Here is a 22,588-nt window from a genome sequence, read left to right as displayed (position 1 = left end):
ATCCCCTAGGAAGGGTCTTTGCTTTGCTCCATTTGAACCCATCTGGATCAAACAGACAATCAGGTAAAACAAAATACATGGCCACAGTCACAGCAGGGCAGCAGCAAAGCCAGGAGCACCCCAAATTTCACCCACCTGTGCAGCCCTGCTTGGGCCAAGGGCACAAGTGCACACTCCCTGCTCTGCACCAGCTAACAGCTGAGCCCACAAAAGTGTTTACTGAAATACTCTGGGCTGCTCCTGGGCAAAACTGAGCAGATTTCATAAAATGGAACCAAAAAGAGAAAATCCCTTTGGAAAGGGCACAGTGATTGCCAGCAAAAACATCTCTGGGCTCTTCCTTCACTCCTCTCACTGCACTCCAGATTTTCACTTTGCTTTTTCCCAATCAAGACTTCAAATCTGCTTAATGCAAACTGTGGGCAGCAGAGGAGGAAAGTGGCTCCAGACACTTCCCCCCTTCCAGCCTGTGAACCCTGCTCTGCTCCCAGTATGGGAACAGGCCTGGCAATGCATCTTTCACCTTGGAGAAAGCAACGTGGCACTCCCAAAGCACAGGGTGTAGGGCAGGATTCAGTGCACCAAACCCCAGAATGCCCCATGCCACTGACATGCTCCCCTCTCCTCCTCAGGGAGAAGGGTAACAGATGAGAAGCAGCTGGGGAGAACTCCCTGCTGACTCAGAAAAAACTCCTGCAACCCAGTTCAGTTCAGTACAACACAGATCTTTATCAGTCACATGAGAAGCTGAGCAGAAGCCAGGCTTTCACACCATTCCACAGGCCATCTAATGAATTAGTAGAGTCTGCACCACAAAACCTTCCTCAAAAACAAACCTTTTTCCTGAGGACACAGTATTTGGGTGACAGGGACCACACTGACTGCACACAGCTAACAATTTTAAGTTTATTTGCAAAAAAGACACTGGTTTTCTACACTGGAAGCCAACGTCTAACGCTTCCTTCTCCCTTACCAGGGGGTAAGGCCTTCCCAGAGTGACCAACTCTTGCTAAGCACAGGCTGCAGGAGCCCCCATGCATGGCAGTGACACAGCAGGCCTGGCTGCAGGTGAGGCTGTGCCCAGAGGGCTCAGTGGTGGAAGAGGCGCAGGTTGGTGTGGATCAGGGTGATCCCCAGCTCGTTGCACGCCTCGATCACGACGTCGTCGGCAGTGGAGCCTGAGGGGGCAGCGATGAACTGCACTCCACTCTGCACAGACAGGGAGGAGTGCAAGGATTAGAGGATGGAAAACCAAAATCGCCCCTGGATGGAGCAGTCCCAGTCTTTACCCATAACCCACCCAACAAACCAAGGCTTCCACCCCCAAAGCTGCTCCTTAAGGGAGCAGGAAGTTCTCTCTGCTGTTCAGAAATAACCCTCAAATGGTTCCTCTGGAAGTGACAGGCCTTGTATTGGTATTATTAAATGGTTTAATAAACTTTAATCTCCTTTTGATCCCAAATCAACAAACTGAGTAGTGGCTGGATAATTACTGTCCTTGTGAGACCAGAAACTACCAGGAACATCCTTCCCAGGATCTGCTATCCTAGCCAGCAGTGCAGGGCAGGGACTTTGCTCAGCAGTGCACACAAAATGAACATGAAAAGCTCAGGCTGCACAGACATTCCACCCCAACCTCCTGGCCCTGCCATGACCTTACCCGCTTGGCTCTGTCAACGTTATCCCTGAAAGGGAAGAACGCATCAGAGCTGAGGGACACAGCAGTCATCTTGGCAATCCACTGCTTCTTCTCTGCTGCTGTGAGCTGCTTGGGCACCTCTTCAAACAGGGCCTGCCACTTCACCAGGTCCTCATCCTGCAGGGACGAGAAGCCAGCTCAGCCCCAGAGCACAAAGCTCCCAGCAATTCCTGCCAGGGGGATGAGTGATGGCATTCCTCTGACTGGGCTTTCTGCTCCATGACTCTGCTGCTGGGAACTTCATACCAGGGGGGTTTAAAACACACCACCACCATCAGCTCTTTTTGCATCCTTTTAACTCCTTCCCTCTGCTGGCCACAGGGCTTGAAGGATTCCTTCTCCCCCCACCCCTTTTCAGTCCAAGATGCTCTGCCTGCAGCATGCTGCTCCATAAATGCCAGCAGGCACCTGGTAGATGACTTAACCCCTGACCAACAGCAGCTTCATTTGTGATTCACTTTCTGAAACGGCAACTGCTCCAGCTCTTACCCCCTTAAACAAGCAACTGCTCACGAGGTGATTCACAAGCTGCCTCATCCAGCTCTTGGCTTTTGCTACTTAAAAAGGACATACTATTTTGTTGTATCACTGTGGCCTGTAACGGGGAGGTCACAGGGATTGAGAAATGCCACACAAACAAACAGCACTGGGTGAGAAGGTGCCACTGACAGGGCAGGGAGAACTAGAACATCAGCTGTAGGCTGAACACCTCCTCACTGCTGGGAAGAACCAGGAGCTGAAGCCAAGCTGCTCACTGAGGCACAGCCAGGCTCCAGCACTGGAGGGGCAAATCAGGACACTTTGCCACAGGGCCAGTAAATGACCTCGGGGGATTACCACCCTGGGCCCAGGATCCCCAGCTCTCTGGGGTCACCCCTTACAACACCCACAGCAGGGGTAATTCCTCCACAAAGGCTCTGGCAGAAGCTGTGCCTGCAGGGCAAGCAGTGAGCAGCCCTTACCTCTCCGATGGTGTCAGTGACATACTGATCGATGGCGTTGGAGATCTCAGCCCTCTTCACACCAGCCTTGAACTTCATGCCCAGCACTCGAGGGTGATGCCGCAGCCACCAGCTGTTGGCCTTGTCCCCAGCCAGGCGCGTGCAGTGGATCCTGGACTGCTGCCCAGCGCCGATCCCGATCACCTGCAGCCCGGGACACAAAGCAGGCTGAGGTCACAACCACAGCTGCATTCCAGACAAGCCACAGAAAGGTCTCCCACAATTTAGCTGCTCTTCACCCAGCTGGAAAGTGTAAGTAATTAGTGGGGAGAACTTGGGAAATGCCTGCATCCCTGATCCTGTAAATTGGTTACAGGGCCAGCTCTCTGCACTGCTAACTTCCACAGCTCTGCTGAGCTGACAGTCACTCTCAAAACACTTATGTTCTTTCACTCTTCTAAATAATATAGCTGCAGCCATCAGACTCAAACCCTTAACCTCAGGAGAGTGATACAATTATGGCTTTTAAGACAAAACAAAATCCTGTAGGTCACAGATACAATTGGGACTGCCAAGAGCTGGATGCCTTCCTGCCCCTTCTGGAACAGGGCACTTCAGTCAGAGCATTAATGCGTGAGCCCAGGTCACCCAAACACCATCATCTCTCCATTGAGTCAGGCACACAGAGCTTATCCACATCATCTGAGAGGTGCAGGGGATGAGGGGCAGTTTGTCTGGCAAGGCTGATAAGAAAGTAAACCCACTGCTCACTCAGGAATGCTGCTCAGTGGCACCAAAACACCCCATGAATTGTCAAGGCCCTGGAGCTAACACACATCTCCTGTGCTGCCATCTGCCAGAATACAGGCTTTTCAAAATAGCTGCTGCTAACCTTATTTAACAGCACTTGTGCTTGGTCTCTAACAGACAAGCAAAATCCATGGCATGGTTTTATCTTGAGGAAGCTGCTATAAAATACAGCACTTGCTCAGCTTCTGTAGCCAGACCCAGCCATCAGGCATGTCAGCTTGGGCTGGTAACTTTGGTCATCCTGTGGGTCCTGCTTCCTACAGAGCTCCTGCCATTTCAGTCTGGAGATCTGACAGGAAACACATCTCTCCCATCATTTCCCGCTCAGCCACAGCTAAGCTGTTCCCCACTGTTCTCCAGGGATGCAGTGCTGAGGCTGGAGGTGCTGGCCAATGCCTCAGAGTTCCCAGCTCAGCCTGGGACAGATGGTAAAGCCATAAGCTGGAGGCTGCCCTCAAAGCAATGAGTCATTTGTCTTCCCATTCATCAAGACACGGTGACTTCACCTCTTACCAGAACCATAAAACATTCTGCAGGATCCTGTTCCCCCAAGGAGCAAATGAAAGGTTTGGGCTGCTATCAGATAGAATCTGCTCAGCCATAACTGAAGTCATCAGTGCACAATAAACCCACAGGGATATTGGTGGTAGCACAAATATGGAACAGATGCAGTTTGTTATGGTTTAGTGGCACCTTGTCCCTGATAAACCCTGCTGAGGTCCAGCCTCTGCTCTCAACCCTCCCAGTTAAACCTGCAGGGAACTCTGGTTCCCAAAGGAACTCCATCCCAGCTGCACACTGGTGTGCTGTCTCTTCCACACAGGTTTATCCTCCCTCCCTGCACAAAGGAGAGGGCTGGCTGTGCCACACAGCACACCAGGAACTGCCACCCAGCCCTTCACAGTGGGACTAGCAAGGCTAGGCTAAAGTGGGGATTTTTAGCTGGGGATGCAGATGTTGGAGAGTATCAGACTGACTACTGCTAGCAGGGGCCAAAATACCATGAAACATCCCTGAATTTCTAAAATATGAGTTTCTTCTTCATTCTGCCCTTTCCCAGCCAGAATGGTGCCTCATCTTCACCATGTCCCATGTGAGCTGTGACCTGGCAGTCCTGTGATGGAACAGGGTGCTCTCCTACCTGTCAGCACCCAACAACCTTTCTAAAAGAGCCTTTTCCTTTCCTCTGTGAACCACTCAAATATATCATGTATTTTTTTGACCTAAATTTTGTCAAGAGATGAGTAACTGAATTTTGGCTTGTATTCAACGACCCCAAAGTGGCAGGGACTTTGTACTTCAGTTGATCAAAGTGATGTAGCCTGTAAACTCTTCACAAGCATCCCCAAATCTACAGAGATTTATCTGCAATGCTGGTTCGAGCCACTGTTTTGCCTGTTTTAGAACCACAGGTTTTGATGGAACACTGCTAGGGAAGATTTCCTCAATCCAGCCTGGAATTTCTGGTCTAAAGAAGAGAAATAGGTGGGTCAAGCTTCTGCTCAATGCAACCTCTAGACCTGAATCCTGCCTTTTTCACTTTATGAAAATCCTTTTTCCTACACCTCATCTCTCCCTTCCCCCATACAAAAACACAGCCAAAACCTCAAAATCCTCCCCAAAGGAGCCATTCTCCTCCTTTTCTACAAAAAAAGTTAATTATGTTTCTTCCAGAGTTTAATCTCCTGGGAATCCAAAAGTGCTTAAGCAGAGCCTATTAAGTGTGAGCAGTGAAAGGAGACAGCAACACAGGGTGAGTAGAAAAAAAATATTACTTAATAGAAAAAAGATTGGGTGAAAATTAAGAACTACTTGACTAAAACACTTTGGTTCATAGGAGAGTCAAACATGCTCCATAGCTGGAATGCTGTGCAACAGCACAGAGTGGATGAGATGGATAATGCCCAAAGGATTCTTGCAAAATGATCCAGATTGGTCTGGGTTTACTCAGATTTACCCTGGATAATGAATGAAAACAAATACCCTAAAGACACTTGGAAATATAAAAACCTAATAAAGGACTTGACCACTGGGAAGAGAAACAAAACAATGAAGTCACTGGGAAAGTGTAAGGTAAATTAACAGGTTTGTTTTATGCTACTGTACAGAGAATAAAGGAAGAATAATTTTAAATTGCTAATTTAAAACATGATGGTATCATTAAAGCAAGTGTAAATCAACATGTTACAAGCTGAAAGTCAGCCAGAACAAGTGCAAGTGTTTATTGCAATTAGTGGCAGCTGGCTTCCTGCAAATTAAGTGATACTCAGGTCCAGAAATGCTTCCCACTCCACACTTTCCCAGAATGTACTAACACAACTACCTTGCTGGAGTGGCTGATCCACTCATGAGCCCCATGAAGCCAAGCTGTCAAACATTGTGGATGTCTCACACACCAGAGCTTTCCTAGGCATCCCCCTTTCCTAGGGATGCTGGGAGGCTGAAATCACCCCTGGAAAACCAAAAGCAATGGGACTGAAGGCAAGCTGGGACTTCCCAGGCTTGGCTCATGTAACCCAAAGCAGGTCAGACCCTGGAAGAGCATTTGAAGTGTACCAATGTGGAAGCTGCTACCCATAATGTATTTGGTTAAAATCTGCAAGCCACCCTTGCAGCCCAGCCAGCTGAATCCCTGCCTGCCCAGGCTGCTTCTCCCTGCTCCTTCCTGCCCTCTCCCTTCTGTGTGCTACATCCATTACCACACACACTCTGGAAACATCTGCAGCACCACGTTCAGCCCAGACTTGCAAAAGCACCAGGGAAATTGGAAATTGCTGTGATGAAGGAATAGGAGCAAAGACAGTGACACCTCTGTTCTAGGGCTGTGAGGTCTAACACTCCTGAGTGCAGAGAATCATTTAAAAGAAAAAAAAAAATCACCATAAACTGGAACAAAGACAAATGCTGGATCTCCAGAGATATATTCTGAGGAACCACAAAGCACACAACCCCAGGAAGCCCTGAGACAGCACTGCAGTGTTTTCAAGCTGTACCAACAACCTGACAAACACACATCAGTGCCAATGCAAGGACAACACTGCAGCTCAGTCTCTACCTGTAGGGTTCACTCTTCGATCCATTTTGCTGATTTCTGATGAACTAAAGCTCAAGAATATTCTTTGTCTTTTTCTCCTGTGTTTTTTTTAAAATAATCCAGGCCTGTGGAAAAGTTTCCATGGAGCACAGAGAAACAGCTGAACAGCAGCATTACAAGAATGATCTGGGCAAAAATACAACTTTTAATACATTTACAACAACTTTTAGGTAACTGATAAGGCTGAACACCTAGTGATAACTTGGAAAGAAAGGATTTTTTTTTTAATTACAGATTCAAACAGAAAGAGGGGAGATTTAGGTTATATAATGAGAAGGAATTGTTCCCTGTGAGGGTGCTGAGGCCCTGGCACAGGGTGCCCAGAGAAGCTGTGGCTGCCCCTGGATCCCTGGCAGTGTCCAAGGCTAGGCTGGACAGGGCTTGGAGCAACCTGGGGTAGTGGAAGGTGTCCTGCCCATGGCAGGGGGTGGAATGAGATGAGCTTTAAGGTCCCTTCCAACCCAAACCATTCTGTGGCTGTATGATTCATAATCTCAATTACACATTTGACAATTCCCCTATAAAGCCCCACATCCACCATCAACTTTTTAAAAAAACAGAATCAGGGAGAACAAAAATTCTTGATGCACCCGGATGGGTGGAAAAAACAAAGCATATCACCTCTTTGCTATGTAAAAAGTTAAAATAAAGAAGTGTTTGGACATCCAGAATCCAGCTGTGAAATCTACTGTAATTTCCTAAGGCTCTACACTGATGACAACACTCCCTGAGAAAAATGATGTAAAAGAACAGAGTAGTTAGAAAGTAAATGACTTAAGGCCATAATGTAGAAGCACATGAGAACTTTTCCAACCCCACCACTGGAAGAGCCAGCCCTACCATTGCCATGAAAACATGACAGCAAAGTTTTGAAGCAGCCCCTTGAGAAAGAGCTGTTCTGCAGAGCACTGTGCAGGGCAGCTCCCCTGGAGCTGTTCAGCAGTTCCCTGTGTGCTGGAGGGTTTTCCAGGCAGCAGTTGGGTGGGGAAAGCCCTGCTGCAGTTACCTGCCCATCCTTGGCGTAGCAGACGGAGTTGGACTGGGTGTATTTGACAGCAATGCTGGCCACAATCAGGTCTCGGACAGCAGCCTCAGGCAGCTGCAACAGAACATCACAGTCAACACCCTCCTGTCATCCAGGAGCAGCCATTCCACAGCCCCCAGCCACCATAGTTATTGAATCAGAGACAGGGAAAACAAGGTAGCCAAAAATATCCTGTTTTGTTCAATCACCAGCAAATGCTGTTGAGATTAAAACCTATAAATGATTGGTTTAGCAGCTGATCTCCCAACTCTCAGGGGTAAGACTCAATCTCACCATGTGCTATCATTGCCCTTAAGCCTGAAAATTCCTCCACAAAGGAGCCATTCTGACTTACTGTCATCAGATGTGCTCATAGGCAAAAAGCAGGACCACAACAATTAGAATAGCTCCCAAAGTCTGCATTATTAAGTTCCATTCCTAATTTATGAAAACAATTTTTATTACCTCAATGTCTGAACTTGCTTCTGAGCCCATGACTAATCATGTGCTCATTAACATCTGTTTTTTTAATGAGAACGAGATCAGAGGCAAAGAAATCACTGAAAACTTGCTGGTGATGTGGGCTGTTAACTGCTGAGCAAGAGCAGCCAGGCCAGAGTTTACACAACACAGTGCCCACAAAAGGGTGATGTAAACAATGAGTCAGGAGATGTGATGGATCCTTAGCACATGGCTGTATCACCATAAAAAACTGCACATGGTAGCTTGTTTACAGAGTATTCACATATATTGCGGCAATCTCAGTAATGGCAAAGGTCCAGCTCCTCTTATTTATCCAAGGAATCAAAACAAAGGAAAGCTATCTTGATTTACCCAAGTATATCAGGTCCAGAAAGCTCGCTGCATTGTTTGGTAAGAGCCAGTTGAATCTCATTAAAATACTTTTGGAGCTCTTAAAATTGCCCAGTGATGCCTTCCATGATGAAGGCACAGCAGTTCATTCATTCCACGTGTCTGTAAGCTCATTTATCTCCCCACACTCACGTTTTTATTCTTGGTGACAATGTTCTTGAACAGCGACCGGTCAATGACCGCGTTGTTCCTCTTCTGCATCAGGTTCAGGCCATAGAGAGTCCGAACCTCCAGGTCATCAGGCTCATACTGGGGATCCATCTGAAAGCCAAAGCCAGGCCAGAAAAACACTTTTAGACCAAAATCTACAGTCTTCCAGTTTTCACACAAAGGGGAAAAACAATAACACTTCCAGCTTTCGAAAAGAAGGTGGAAATATTTGGAGCTGCTTCTTACACACCTCAAACTACAACTCCCAACTCTCTGTGGCATTCAAGGGAACAGTCAATGTGATTATTTCCAGAGCTGCACTCTTGGGGCTCATCTCCATCCAAGCTGGAAGCACAATTAATTTACGCCAGCCTAGGATCAGGTTAACTGGAACTGTGACACTGCACTCAGGTCCACCCATGCATGGTCTTATTTGGAATTCTGGTAGCTCCAGCTGAGGTTACTGAGACAAGAAACAATCCAGAGTAAGGTGACCAGCTCCAAATAGGAGTCTGCACACACTTTATGTGGTTTCCCTAAACCACTGAAATTTTTCAGACCAACTTTCCTTAGCACTCCTCTGCAGACAGGCCCTGGAGATACAGGCTTCACCAATACGACCTCTTCCTTGCAAAGTTAATTGAATTCCAGGAGGTAATCAGCTGCCAAGGCTGTCTGCAATTTCATTCCTTCTTGCCTGAAGCTCCTGCACCATCTTCTCCAGCTCCCCTGGCAGCTACACTACAACTGAAACTTCAGCTAAGCCTTGGATTTTCTTTTTGTGATGCTATAGTGAAGTTCTCTGCTCATTTGTCTCTCAGAGGCAGGCAGAAATAGGACCTGACAGCAATCTGTGATCCATTAGTCATGTTCACCAAAACTGGGTAGTTTTAAAGTCCCAACAATCACTGCAGGAACTAGGAAGGCAACCTGACACCTGTAAAGGTGCATCATCTCAGGTCCAAAGTGTCGGTGCTTCCACCTTGATCCCTGACAGGAGCAGGGTACAAACCTGGAGCACACAGTAGGCACCATTCTTCTTTTTGGAAAGGATTTTGAGAGCTTCTTCCTCATAGCCAGGAGCCACCACACCATCAGACACCTGCAACACACAGATTTCAGTTTCCACAGGAGAAAAATGAACAGGGGGTTAAGCCTGAAAGTTCCACCTGCCATTTCCAGGAGGGAGATTCTATGAAAAAAGCCCAGCCTGGGAAGTGGCTGAGCCTACAATGCAGCAACCTATGTCCAAATTCCTGCCCTGGGCAAGGGGCTGGACATAAGCATTCCAGTCCTTTATTTTCCTATTATAGCTGCTCAACCAGACACTTGTGACAGGCTAACCAGGGTTCCTTCCCAGAGGCTGGCAATCATTCCTTGGAAAGCAGCATTGGCACCACTGCTGTTTCACAGGCTCAAGCACACAGCCAGGTATTAACTGGTAGGAGAAAAAAACACCACCAAAAGACTGGTGTAAATTCTGCACTCCAGATCAGAGGATTACAAAAATGGATTACAAAAATGGACCAGATAAAGTCTTCCAAATAAAATGGGTCAAATTCCAACAAAAAGGCTGTTACAAACCAGTGGCTGCATCTGGTGTGCTTCTCCTTGTTACCCTGAAATGATTTGCTGCTGAGTCACTAACCTCTCTGGAGATGATCTTGGCAGTAGGCACGTCACAGATGTCAGACAGGGCAATGAAGTCACCAAAAGAGGACATCCGATCAGCACCTGAAAAATCCTGATTTTACTCATTTATGGAATTACAGCATCAGACAAAGAAAACTCTTCACTCCTACAGTCCAGTCAATTGCTATGAGAGCTAAGAATTTAATCCCACAGCAAAAATAACCAAAAAAGAGAGGCCATAAAAGCAACAAGGATGAAAAATCCTACCTCAAACACATGGACCTTTAAATATTCCCAAAGTTCAGATATTCTTCCTTCTTCACTGCCTCTGTCAAAGCTCTAACTCTGTAATGACTACCTCCAGCACTGCAAGCAGCTCAGCTGTACCCTTGGTGGCAAGAGGACAAGGAGAGGCAAGGATCACACAGAAAGATTTTAGATGGGAGACAGTTGGAAAAAGAGGAAAGCTTTTAGATGGCTATGCTCCCACCTGGCTTTTCCTGCAAGAAAGCAGACCCAGAAATGTAGCAACTTTTTTCTTCTTTTTTTTTTTTTTTTAGTATTTTCTATATTTAATGGCATAGCTAAGGTTTCAATTTTTCAATTCCATCACAAATGCTCCACTACTCAGCAAGGTCAATTCTTCTGTCCCTGCCATTCTAAGGGTTTATTTCTCTAGCAATCATGCAATGGTTTTGTGAGAGCAACACTCAAAGGTGGTCTGAGGAGAATGAACCCAAACCAATGTGCTCCTCAGCAAGTTTGCCTTGTTTTCTATGATCTGTGCAGATTTTCTACGAATGCCATGGAAAACGAAAGACGTAGCAAAGTATCTCAGCTAAGCAGAGGAAGCTGGTTTTGTTTACTTTTTTAGGGGTTTTTTGTGAGCTGTGCAGTACAAAAGCATTAAAAAACAGCCACTGAATACCAGACAGGAACATTTCTAGTCAGGGTAAATATTCCTAAGCACCCCAATGCTGAGTGTGCTACCTGCACTGCTGTTTATCCACATCCTTTAGTCAAAACCCCATATATACATGTGTATGTTTGTAAGTGCACACTTAAATTTAAAAAAATATCATCTTACAGATCTTCCATATACATCAAGGAACAGAATCCTAGTTTTAGCTCTTTGGAACAGTACACAACGGCTGCTCTCTTGGAAAGTAATTTTCAGTAGGCAGTCAGGCAGATCCTCATGGAGGAAACCCCTCCAGGGAAGGAGTGTGTACAAAGGGAAGAGCTGAGGATGCTGCTCTGGTGCTGACCCCGAGCTCAGCTCTTTGGCCACATTGGTTAGCTGTGGTTATTCAGAGCCCTCACCTCTGCTCCGGGCGTAGGCAGAGGCCAAGGGCGTCAGGGTCTTGTGCAAGTCGTGCACCATGCACACTTGGGCCTCCTCGTCGCTGAGAGGAACTCCAACAGCAGCACCTAGTGGGAAACACGAGCCAGGGCACTCAGACTGTGCTGCCTGCCCCAGGACCTGCCCACCCAGCCGGGGGAGGCTGCAGCCCCACCCTACCTGCGGGACTGACGTGCTTGAAGGAGGCCGCGGCCGGAATGCCCAGCGCCTGCTTGAGCTCCTTCACCAGCTGCCAGGCATTGAGGGCATCGCAGAGGTTGATGAAGCCGGGAGAGCCATTGACCACTGCAAACACAGCACAAGAACACGTTAAAGCAGGCAAAGCCCTCTCCCCAGAGCCTGCAAAGCCAGCACAAAGGGCCTCCCAGTGAGCACTGAAATCACTACAATCTGTTCTTGTTCAATGACCCTGGCTCCTCAGCAACTGGTGGAGTGCCCAGAAATCCACACCAAGAGTAAAGGCCATTTAAAAGTCTGCTCTCAAAACATTTTGCTCTGGCCTTGAGAGAAGAACTGCTCGTACTCTGACATGGCAGCACTGTGAGCATTTTGGGAGACTGGAGGAAAAAAGATCATTTTAACAATAATCCACATCCCAGAGGAGTGAACATAGCATTGTTCTGCTGCCATACTGGGAAGCAGACTTGCAAGCAAATCAACCTTCAGTGCAGGAATGGAAAAGCTTCCTAAGAGATCCGAGAGATGCAATGGGGAAAATGCTACAACACAAAGCTTCACTTTTTATTCAACAGGACAATGCCTGCAACCATTGAAAGCACTCTCAAGAACAAGAATAGCCAGACTGTGCCTCCAAAACAGGGGTTTCCCTCACTACAACAACACTGTGGTGAGCAGCACACCCTGTAAAATGACAGAGAGACACACCAGCGCTGTCCCAGACTTGCAACTGGGACTAGTATGCCTTCCTGCTGCCACCATCAGCAGAAGCAGCATTCTGCAAAACCAAGGTAATAAACCCCTGCTCAAAACCATCAAATAAAGAAAAAAAAAGAACAAAACCAATTCAACCTAGAGAAGAGCAGCTTGGTTTCTAGGCAGAGTAAATAGTGACACAAGAAAAAAGAAGATACTAAACAAGGAAAATGGCAAGTAGAAAAGCATCTTAAAAGGATGACGAGGTTTTCCTTTGCAAAATATGGATCCAATGTCAAGCACAAAGTACACTACATAAATCTGTTCAAAGTATCTTGGACACACAATCCTACAGCAACAGAGAGCACAGAGCTGCAATTAGCCTTCTAGGGCTCAGCAGAGCTGGTTTCCCATCTCATACAGCTCAACCTTTTAACTGCAGAGTTAGTGCCACTCACTAATAAAGCAGTTGGGAAGGCACTGCTGGCCATCCCTTGGACTAAGGTCACTCAAAGACATGTTCAAGCACCTCTGTTCCCAGCTATCCCAGAGTTCCCTTTCAGCCAGCATGGCCAGGGCCTCACCTGTCAGGGGCAGTTTGGGTCTTGTGGTGTAGAGCTGCGCAGGACTCTGGTGAGGATTCATGCCATACCTCAGGGGCAGCTGGGACACTCCCTTGCTGTACTCCTTCCTGAAGTAGTCAGAGATGGCTGCATCATACTGGGCAGTGTGGGTGAAGGCCTGGGGACACAGCACGGAACACCTGACAACTTAGAACCATCAACTTACAGCAGATGTGGTGTTTAAAAAGGTAAAGAACCAAAGGCAGGTGAGCCTGGCCCAGCCCTTCATGGCAAGGAAATGTGACCAACCTTCAGTGCCAGCAGCCGCCGGGTTTCCATGGCAGTGTCCTTGTCCCCTGATGCTGCCATCTCTTTAGCTACTGCAGCGTAGTCTGCAGGGTCACACACGACTGTCACACGGGCATGGTTCTTGGCAGCTGCCCGCAGCAAAGCCACTCCCCCTGCAAGAGACAGGCACAGCTATGCAGCACTTCCCTCCTGGACACAGCACGATCAGGGGGCATGGCTGAGGCCCAGAAGGGACATGCACCATCAATCCTTTGTGCCAGATGAATGTGTCTCCTCCCTCCAGCACACAGCTGGGTGAGAGTGCTCTTCAAAATGCACAGGGTTGGTGGGTGTGACTCAATCTGCTGGTGAAGGTGCACACTGCCTGGCTTTGGCAGACCAAGGGTGAGGAAACAGGCTGTGGGTTGTGATGAGCAACTGGGGCAAGAATATCTCCAAGCAGCACAGCCACATCCCAAAGAAGATGGCTGTCCCTACACATGCCTTAAACACCATCCTCTGCAACACTGGGCTTGGCAGGGGTCTGCAGAAAGATTTGCTTTCACACTGCCAAACAACAGAGGTTCCCAAATGTCTCTGCAAATAATAATGAATCTTGCCCAGGTCCTCTGTGTGAGATAAAATGCCACACTTTCCCCTTCAGTCTGACTGCACAGCTACTGCAACTCTTTAAATCATACAAGATACTAGGCTGTTGCAAAGGAAAAGTAGAGGCTGGCACTGCTTCATGCAGAGCAAGTATTACTCCATAAAACATTTAACAGAGAGCTCTGCTGGGCATCATTTGGACTAAACTACTGCAAGAAAATCCAATCCCAATCCAACCGCATGGCACAAAACTGCCTGTACTGCTCACAGGCTGCCAAGCAGAGATGCTGCAGCGAAGGCACAGCAAGCCTTTGGGGGTTAATAACTAGCAGCAAGAGAAAACATGCTAATGCAGGTCTCCATGCTTCCCAACTCAGGTCCTGAGTACTCTCCCACAGATTCAGACCAACCCTTTTCCTTGAAATGCCTTCCTGCCATGAAGTTCTCAGCCACCCTCAGAGCACTTTCAGTGGTTCAGCTTTTGCTCTCCAAAGCTCATGTTTTTTTTAATTTCTATTACACTGTCAGAGGCTGCAAAAGGGGTTTAGTCTGCTCCCCATGTTTCAGTAGGAAGCATGGTCCAGCTGGCCTTTCCTAGCACAGCTCTCAGACTCCTTTTGGGCAGTGCATGACTTGCCCCACATGCAGCATGCCTTGCAAGCCTGTTAAGGCCATTTTAATTCCTTAGGAGCAATGATGCTTACCCAGCTATGCCTTCAGTCTGCTCCTTGCAGCTCCTGAGCAGACTTCCCTTCTAGGTGTGCAAGGCCACCAAACAAAAACAGAAGAATTGAGACCACTCAGAGTTCAGAAGCACTGAGTGTGTCTGGAAAGCAGATTTGCTCTCCCTTTAACTTACCAATATCAATCTTTTCCACTGCATCCGGTACAGTCACACCGGGAGAAGATACAGTCTTCACAAAGGGGTACAGGTTGCACACTACAACTCTGAGAATTGAGGGGGGAAAACTGGGTTATTCAGCAAGAAATAAAAGTGCCAAACTGGGCTTGGCAAGCACAAGGTATCACCCCTGATTTTATGGTCTTGTTTGTCAGATCAGGGACCAATGTAAAATGCTGTGGCCAAGAGTGGAGCTCAGCCCAAAGGCAAGTTTAAAGGAAAAGCTTCTTTAAATACATGTGCCTGGATATAAATGTCTCGTGATTTTGGTGCACAACTTGAGCCATTTCAAAGGACCTCACAGTGGGCTCTCAGCAATACTGAAAATGAGCATCCACCAATTCTCATTACAGAGCAAGCACCCAGGGAAGGTCCATTGCAAACAAAGTAATCTAACCTTTTTTTCAATCTAATTTTCCACAACTTTTCCAAGAGCAGAAAATGGCCTACATGTCACCTTCTGGACTTTTAAAATACCAACATATGAAACCTGAGTGTGCAGCCCAAATGCCATAAAGCCTCTGTAGCACATGAAAGCAGAGGAGAAAATCGGCTTTTTCCTCTCAAGCTAAGACTGGACCTTACTGGAATTAGTTTTTCCATCTGATTTAGAAGCAGGTCTGTATTCCAGTGAGCACAATGTAATAACTTGCCTGTCCCATCCTACCAGTGCCACAGGAACTGCACTGAAAGGAGGGATTTGTTTTGACCTTCACAAACAGTGTTTTTAATCCAAGAGAATTAATTTACTCTCTTGATCTAAGTACATGAAGGTATTGGACTCCTAGGTGTGCTCAGTATGGCAGTGAACTGCTGTGACGAGTACCCTTGTGTCCAACTTATAATATTCCTTTGTTCCCACTCCATCTGAACTCCAGCAGAAGGGATGATAAGCTTCCAGTACAGCTTTCAGAACCCACCGTGTCTCTAGATTCCCTACAATGTCTTTTATTGTCTCTTCTGTTTCTAATGCCCACTTCCCCCATTCCATTCATGCTCCTGACCTGTTGCAAACCATCAGGAATCTGTGGACTTTAACACTGCTAATGCTGTTATCTGTGCAAACCAAGACAATCAGTATCAGGCTTTCCTACATTGACTTGGATATGCAAATTTTATGCAACTATGCAAAGACAGTCCTGCTGAGGATCAGCTACTTCTGCTTTTTGCAAGAGAACCTGAATCCAAGCTATCAGTCTGGATGCAAGTGCACCATAAGTCACTGATGTAAGGGCATGTTATTCCCCCTGCAATTCAGCAGAGCCTGCTTTAATATGCAGTGTGCTCTGAAGAGCCACCACTGCTGAGCCATCTAAGAGGATTCCTGCGGTTTTAAATTTCAGGTTTTCAAATTCAGCCTGGAAATCCATCCATCAGTTTTTAAAAGTAATTTTAAAAAACTCCAGATGGATTCTGGCCCACAGTCGTACTGTACCTCCCACCCTGGCTATACCTACAATTTGCTATGTCCAGCTCAGCCATTTGGTCCTAAACCAGGAGCTATCCCTGATGTGTAACTGGTATTCACAAGCAGTAGCTGGATGTTAACACCAGTTGGTTACACACAGCCTCAGACTGCCCCATGTGACTGAACCAAGTAAACACATTCTAGCAAAAACTGAAACAAAAATAAATCTCTGGTACATTAGTGCACAAACTGTGTTACTTCAGCTTCTGGATGCAGCTCACTTGCTCCCAAGACAGCTCTCAAAGTTTAAGTTTTCTGTCTCTTATCTGTGTGTTTTCTGTCTCAACAAACGGCGTGTTCCTGACCCAGTTTCCGTGTCTATTCTTTATTTATGTGTTGAAACTCAGTAAACATTATGCAAATATCAAAGGGTATATTTACTAAGCAAGCATTTCAAAATCAGGAATTGCCATCTGATGAGACATGTGGAACCTGAGGGAAGATGCTTCAAAAGTACTGAACTCAACTCGGTAACACGTGTAATGTGGCCCTACACTGACTGTGTAACGTGTCAAAATTCCCAGGGAACCAGAAGAAATTAAGACCTCTGAGTTGCCTGTAGAAACCACAATGTAACTTTGTTTTAGTTTTCTCTCACTACAAGTGATGAAGATGCACATGTAGAAAACTGTATTTTTAAATAGGTAATACCTCCTGCCAGGGCAAAGTAAGGAGACAGCAGATCTGCTGGTGTGTAGATGTTACAATCTCTACTGCTCCCATTCCCTGGTGCTGACTGGGCTCTAGTGTAGGCTTTTGATTACTGATGGATTCCATCACATCCCCCAGCATTTACCTTACAAGGCTGAAATCCTGCTTCTTCATATCAGCGTTATCCTCTGGAATATTGCGAGCCAAGATGCCTAATTACAAAAAACAGTGCATCTTCATTAAAAAATAACTAAATCACCAACAGGTTTTTAATTCAACATATCTCTTCAGACTGTGCTTTTCCTCAGAGACTTTCTATCATGAACTTTCCAGTTTAGACAACACCCTCAGCCCCTCCTCCATTATCCTGCTCTACAGAATCTTTCCACACTAACTGTTCTTCCCTCAATGCTAAATCCTAGAGCACCCCAAGTGCTGAGCAGCAATCTCAACAATGTACTTTACAAGCACACAGGTGTTACCCTTAAAACACTGAAACTGTCATTAAGGACTTCCAGGGAGAGCAAAAGGGCACCTGCCCTGAGAGACAAGGGAAGCAGGAGAGAATGAGCAGTGTAGGGGGCTGGTGGGGTCTAGGAACTCGGAGAAACACGAGGGTGACAGGCTGGCACTATCAACAGCACAATCCTGGGGTCAGCAATATCAGAGCCCTCACATATGATGGGCAGCAGGTTCCACTTGAGGTACTTCAAGCACAGCAACAGGAGATGAAAGAGCACATGGATTAACATGCAGATAGACCAGTTATCAGAGATGTTCCCTGCCAGAGAACATCAGAGGATGCAGAAATCACCCCTAAGGACCATGCTGTTGTGTTCTTCATGCTACACACCAGACCCATTCATAGGTTAAACTCCGTGGAGCTCCCTGCCCGAGCATGTCTGCAGCTGACTCTGCAACGGCATTTACAGAGGAGCTCTGTTACTTATAGCCCCGGGGAGAGAGCTCTGCTAACTGCAGAGATGCCAGCGAAGCAACAAGGAAGTAATTCAGCCACCCTGCACCTCTCCACCCTGTGGCTTTTCACCTCTCCTTCTGCTCCTGGGGTGAATCTGCTCGCATTACTCCGTTCTTCCACACAACTCTTAAAAGACATCTGTCAACCCCTCCTTCCCACCCTCCCTGTCCTCTTTTAGAATGAAAAATTAGCAGAAACATACCAGCATGGACTGCAGGATGAAGGGTTTTCACACGTCCACCCAGCATCTCAGGGAAGCCTGTCAGGTCCGAAACATCTCTGCCCAAGAGAACAGCACAGTAACAGATGTGCTATACTGACTTTATCTAAAGCTTGAATGACCCAAACCAAAAAAGTGTGTAAATTTCACTACAAAACCTCCCTAAGGGGCAACAACTGCTGTTCCCATGAATGAAAATAAGGTTCATGGGTCACACTCAAAGATGCTGAACAGTTATTTCTTGAATACACTGAATAACCAAGATAAGCAAATCTCAAGTCAAGACAGTTTACAGAGAGAATGGAAGGCCATGTGAAGGTACTCTTCCTTCCAGCTTAGTTTCAGCACTCCTTGGAACTGTTTAGGGTGGTCAATATCAATAATGAGGGAATGGGAAAAGTGAGCATCCTTGCTTCAGGCTTCACTGATAGCACAGCCAAGGAAAGAAGCTGGAGAGACACAGCCAAGTGCTGGGTAACAGTGAGCTCTGGGGGTGATGTAGACTCGTGCTGATGTGCCCCAGGGGCCAACCACTGCATTCATGGGGAGCAAAACAGAGTCACAGTCACCTCTTCTGCCAAATAATTGACTTTTTTTCATCACCCCACTGAAATGCATTTTTAATTGTCCAGAGCTGTGTTTTCAATCACATCGTGGAAGAAACCAGAACTAATTTACCCAGAATCATGGGCTAAACCAGCCAGTGACTGTAAACAACTCTTCCAACAGTGGATGCACAAAACTTAAAGGCTCTGTCTGCACTAAGTGCTTGCACTGTGAAAATTATTTGTGACCAATGAACTCCAGTGAGCTTCAACACTTTCCTGAGAGATCACTGCTGTCCCAGGCCCAGGCAAAGATCAGCTTGCACCTGGCTGTGAGGAGCAGCACTAGGGCCAGATTATGAACATCAAGGTGCCAGATTGTCCCATGGAAACCAAGCTGGCTGGAGACAGACAAGGCATCCCAACAAAAGGCTCCAACACCTCTCTGCACAGTAAGGCTCCTCAGCCAACAGAGCCCTGGACAACAAGATTCTGAAGTTTGCTTTGGGGCAGGGTTTTTGGGGTTTTTTTGGAAGGGAAGACTTGCTTTCAGACCAGTTTCCACTCACTTTTGTTCACAGAGAAAACAATTTAAATAACCTCAGGGCGCAAAGGAGCATTTTTGGCGGCGATGTCCAGGGCAGTGTGTGTACCTGACAGGCAAGCCAGCATCCCTCAGGGACTTGGCTGTTCCTCCGGACGCAATCAAACCCAGGCCAAGCGCATTCAGGCTCTTCGCAAATTCCACCAGGTTGGTCTTGTCAGAGACGCTGAGTAAAGCTGGCAGGCGGGAAGAGTGTTGGAGTTTTAACAGTGGAACAGAGAAAACAACAGGACTAAGCGAGCGAACCTTTTACAGGTTCCGTAGTTTCGGAGTGCCTGTGGCGAGGGGAAGGGCAGCACTAGAGCTTGGCGCTTCTCCTCAGAGTAAGCCGCCCCTCGGGCCAGGCCGCAGCTCAGGAATGAGGCGAATAGCGCGGGGCCTCATGGCTTCAGCGCCCACAGCTCCCCCAGCCCTGCCCCGGGAACAAGGGCCAGGCGGCCCGGGGTAGAACAGCGCGGGGCCTCATGGCTTTGGCGCCCACAGCTCCCCCCAGCCCTGCCCCAGGAACAAGCGCCCGCCCGCCCGGGCAGAACCAGCGCCCGCCGCCCGGCACACGGCGCGGGAGCAGCGCTAGGCGCCTTCCGGGGCCGCGCCGCTGAGCGACGGGCGGCCATGGCGGGCCGCAGGGCACCCGCACCCCTCACGGCACCCTCCCGCCGCCATCACCCCCCGCCTTACCGAGCTGCTGCCGCGCGGCCATGGCGCCGTGGGTGGTGCGGGAGGCGCGGAGGGAGCGCGGAAAGGACGAGCGGCGGCGGCCCGGCGGGATTTGGGCGCACGGGGCGGGAGGCGGAGGGGGCGGCCCGGCGGGGCGGGGAATGCGGCGGTGCCCCGGGCGGGTGGCACGTGTGGCTGAGGGCACAGTGTAGCCTCGGGGTGACACTGCGGTGGCCTGCAGGGCGAGGATGGCCCGTGTGTGATCGTGTGTGCGACACGGGTGTGCTGAGGTGTGCCCGCCCCCCGCACATGTGCTCAGTGCACAGCATGGGTGCACCGAACGTACAGAAACACGCACCCTACACACGTGCATATATGTGCACTGGTGCACCACACACAGCTACATGTATGTGCACACACATGGATGCACCACATACACAGAAGTGTCCCCAGTGAGACCCCCAGCTTAGTGCACAGGTGAAAAACGAGGTGCAGATGAGGCTATTCCTCATCGCAGGGGAAGGTGGTGCAGCAAGGACCATTAATTTTTTGCAGGAGTTCCATCTGTGGAAAATCCTCTTGCAGAGCTTCCCCACGGGCAGAGGCAAAACATTCATTTACCAAGTCTGAGGTAAAATGATGCTTTTCTTCCTTTATTTATTTGTAATTTCCCTCTGTAAGGAGAGCTATCAGGGGGAGCTTTTTCCTTTACAGGCCTCCAAGTTCCCTGATACTCCGTGCAAAAGAGCTTTGCTCATTTTCACTCTAGCTTGTGACTCACAGCTAACAGTGCCTGAATGTGTTGGTTTTAACTGGTTAAAATCCCTGTTGTGCCCCAGCAGGGTTTAGCTGCAGCACCGGGACAGCAGTGCTCTGCAGGGAGAGAGCTCTGCGGGTAATCTGCAGCACAAGCCTTGGTCCCACCTGGTGATCCTGAATCAGCAATAATGTCAGCATGGCCAGGCCCCTGAGACATCCCTGGGGACTTCTGCCCCGTTTTCATCGACCACACGGGTGTTCACTGCACACCTGCAGCTCCCAGAGCACTTACACTGCATTGGGCTCTTCACTTGCATTGGAAAGGAAGGAATAAGTGGAAGTTTTTAGCTCTTGCAGGCAAAAAGGTGGAAAGTACAACGCAAGTGCAGCTGGAAGGCCCAGACACTTGGCTGCTGTGATTTGTGAGTCTCTGGGCTTGGGCAGTATTGTCTGTGTGAGGAAGAGTCAAGCCAGAAATACCAAACAGACCGAATAAACCCAGTGTATGTATTAGTCTCAGCAACAGCTAGTGACAAGCAGTAATAAATTACTGCTCAGGAGGGTGGCTGGGGCCAAATGAAAATATACTGTTAAGTGGTACCTGAGCACTATCATTATGAAAATACACACCTTGGAGAGAATAAAAGTTGTGCAAAGAGTACAGCTGAGGTGGGCTTTGGTGATGATTAATGTATGAGCAAATGAACAATTTGACAGAGCGCTGCATTTTTATCCAACGCTGGAGAGCAACTGTGCATTCCAGAGAGCGACTGTGTATTCCAGCACGGTGCCTGGTGGCCCTGTCAGCCTGTGCACAAGGACAGGGACGCTGCTGCCTTCGGACAAACAGTGGGAGGGATGTTATCAGTGTCAACAATGGCATTGGCTCTCTTGCCTGTCCAGCAGTTCGTTGTCCCTTGGTGCCTGAGGTTAGGATTCTGTTTGCACAGGAGTGGCAGGGGGTGGTTTGGGCTTAACTCCAGTCCCAGCACGGGATGGACATGGAGCTCTTGGAGCCAGTCCAGAGCAGGCCATCAACATGATTAGAAGGATGGGGCACCTCTGCTATGAGGAAAGGGTGAGAGAATTGGGAGTGTTCAACCTGGAGAAGACTTTGGGGTGATGTAATTGTAGCCTTCCAGTGCCTAAAAGAGCCAACAAAAAAGATGGAGAGAGACTATTTACAAGGGCCCTGGAGTGACAGGACTAGGGGGAATGGCTTCCCACTGACAGAGAGTAGGGTTAGATCAGATGTTAGCAAGAAATCCTTCCCTGTGAGGGTGGTGAGGCCCTGGCACAGGGTACTCAGAGAAGCTGTGGCTGCCCCTGGATCCCTGGAAGTGTCCAAGGTTAGGTTGGGTGGGACTTGGATCAGCCTGGGATAGTGGAAAGTGTTTCTGCCCATGGCAGGGTTGGAACTGGATGATCTTTAGGGTCCTTTCCAACCCAAACCATTCTGGGATTCTATATCTGAAAAGGGACATTCTGGCTGTGTGCCAGAGGGGTGTCTGGATTTGGATGTGATTGATATGTCCTGGTTTAGGGATGACTTTGCAGGGAAATCAGACAGTCTGCCTCCCCAGAGATTTAGTTTTGCTTTGTAGAGCTTGATTGGTTTTGGTGATGTTTAAAGGATATTCAAATATCCTGTGCTCTGCTCATGTCCCATCATTTATTCAATAGGATGGAGGTCTCACTGGAGCTTTTTCCTGGTGTTTTAAAGCATTACAGAAGCTCGTCCTGAGCCAAGAATGCAGTAACATCATATTGGAAATCATGGGAAGAGGTAAATGCTAGAATTACAAATACCACATTAAGGCTATTTCTAAATCATACTAGGGCCTACATCCAAGAAAGAAAAATCAGGCTTAATTAGCACTGTGCT

The 22,588-nt window shown here is 48.0% G+C and overlaps 1 protein-coding gene across 1 annotated transcript; it reads right to left on the bottom strand.

The window, feature by feature from the left end:
• Positions 1 to 892: 892 nt before the first annotated feature.
• ATIC (5-aminoimidazole-4-carboxamide ribonucleotide formyltransferase/IMP cyclohydrolase) lies at positions 893 to 20,123 on the bottom strand. The gene is made up of 16 exons (XM_085065724.1): positions 19,966 to 20,123; positions 19,337 to 19,463; positions 18,121 to 18,197; positions 17,085 to 17,151; positions 14,779 to 14,867; positions 13,332 to 13,483; positions 13,044 to 13,200; positions 11,746 to 11,871; positions 11,547 to 11,654; positions 10,240 to 10,325; positions 9,604 to 9,693; positions 8,574 to 8,702; positions 7,551 to 7,643; positions 2,662 to 2,844; positions 1,661 to 1,816; positions 893 to 1,209 (listed from the first exon to the last, which is right to left on the bottom strand). The coding sequence occupies exons 1-16, from the start codon at positions 19,985 to 19,987 to the stop codon at positions 1,090 to 1,092; spliced, it is 1,782 nt and encodes a 593-aa protein (XP_084921850.1). The 5' UTR covers positions 19,988 to 20,123; the 3' UTR covers positions 893 to 1,089.
• Between the last annotated feature and the right edge of the window lie 2,465 nt (positions 20,124 to 22,588).

The sequence above is a fragment of the Lichenostomus cassidix genome, chromosome 7 (assembly GCF_008360975.1).
Source record: "Lichenostomus cassidix isolate B80296 chromosome 7, HeHo_3.0, whole genome shotgun sequence".
NCBI classification, from domain to species: Eukaryota; Metazoa; Chordata; class Aves; order Passeriformes; family Meliphagidae; genus Lichenostomus; species Lichenostomus cassidix.
Note: the sequence above shows the minus strand (reverse complement) of the source record. Positions and strands in the feature narration are given on the sequence as shown.

What these genes read in the sequence shown, in the direction of transcription:
- ATIC (XM_085065724.1), bottom strand. Translation starts at nt 19,987, where the DNA reads ATGGCCGCGCGGCAGCAGCTCG. An exon ending in TCATCCTGCAGTCCATGCTG is followed by an intron (nt 17,152 to 18,120) that starts GTATGTTTCTGC and finishes TTTTGTAATTAG; the next exon opens with GCATCTTGGCTCGCAATATT. An exon ending in CAGGATTTCAGCCTTGTAAG is followed by an intron (nt 14,868 to 17,084) that starts GTAAATGCTGGG and finishes CTCAATTCTCAG; the next exon opens with AGTTGTAGTGTGCAACCTGT.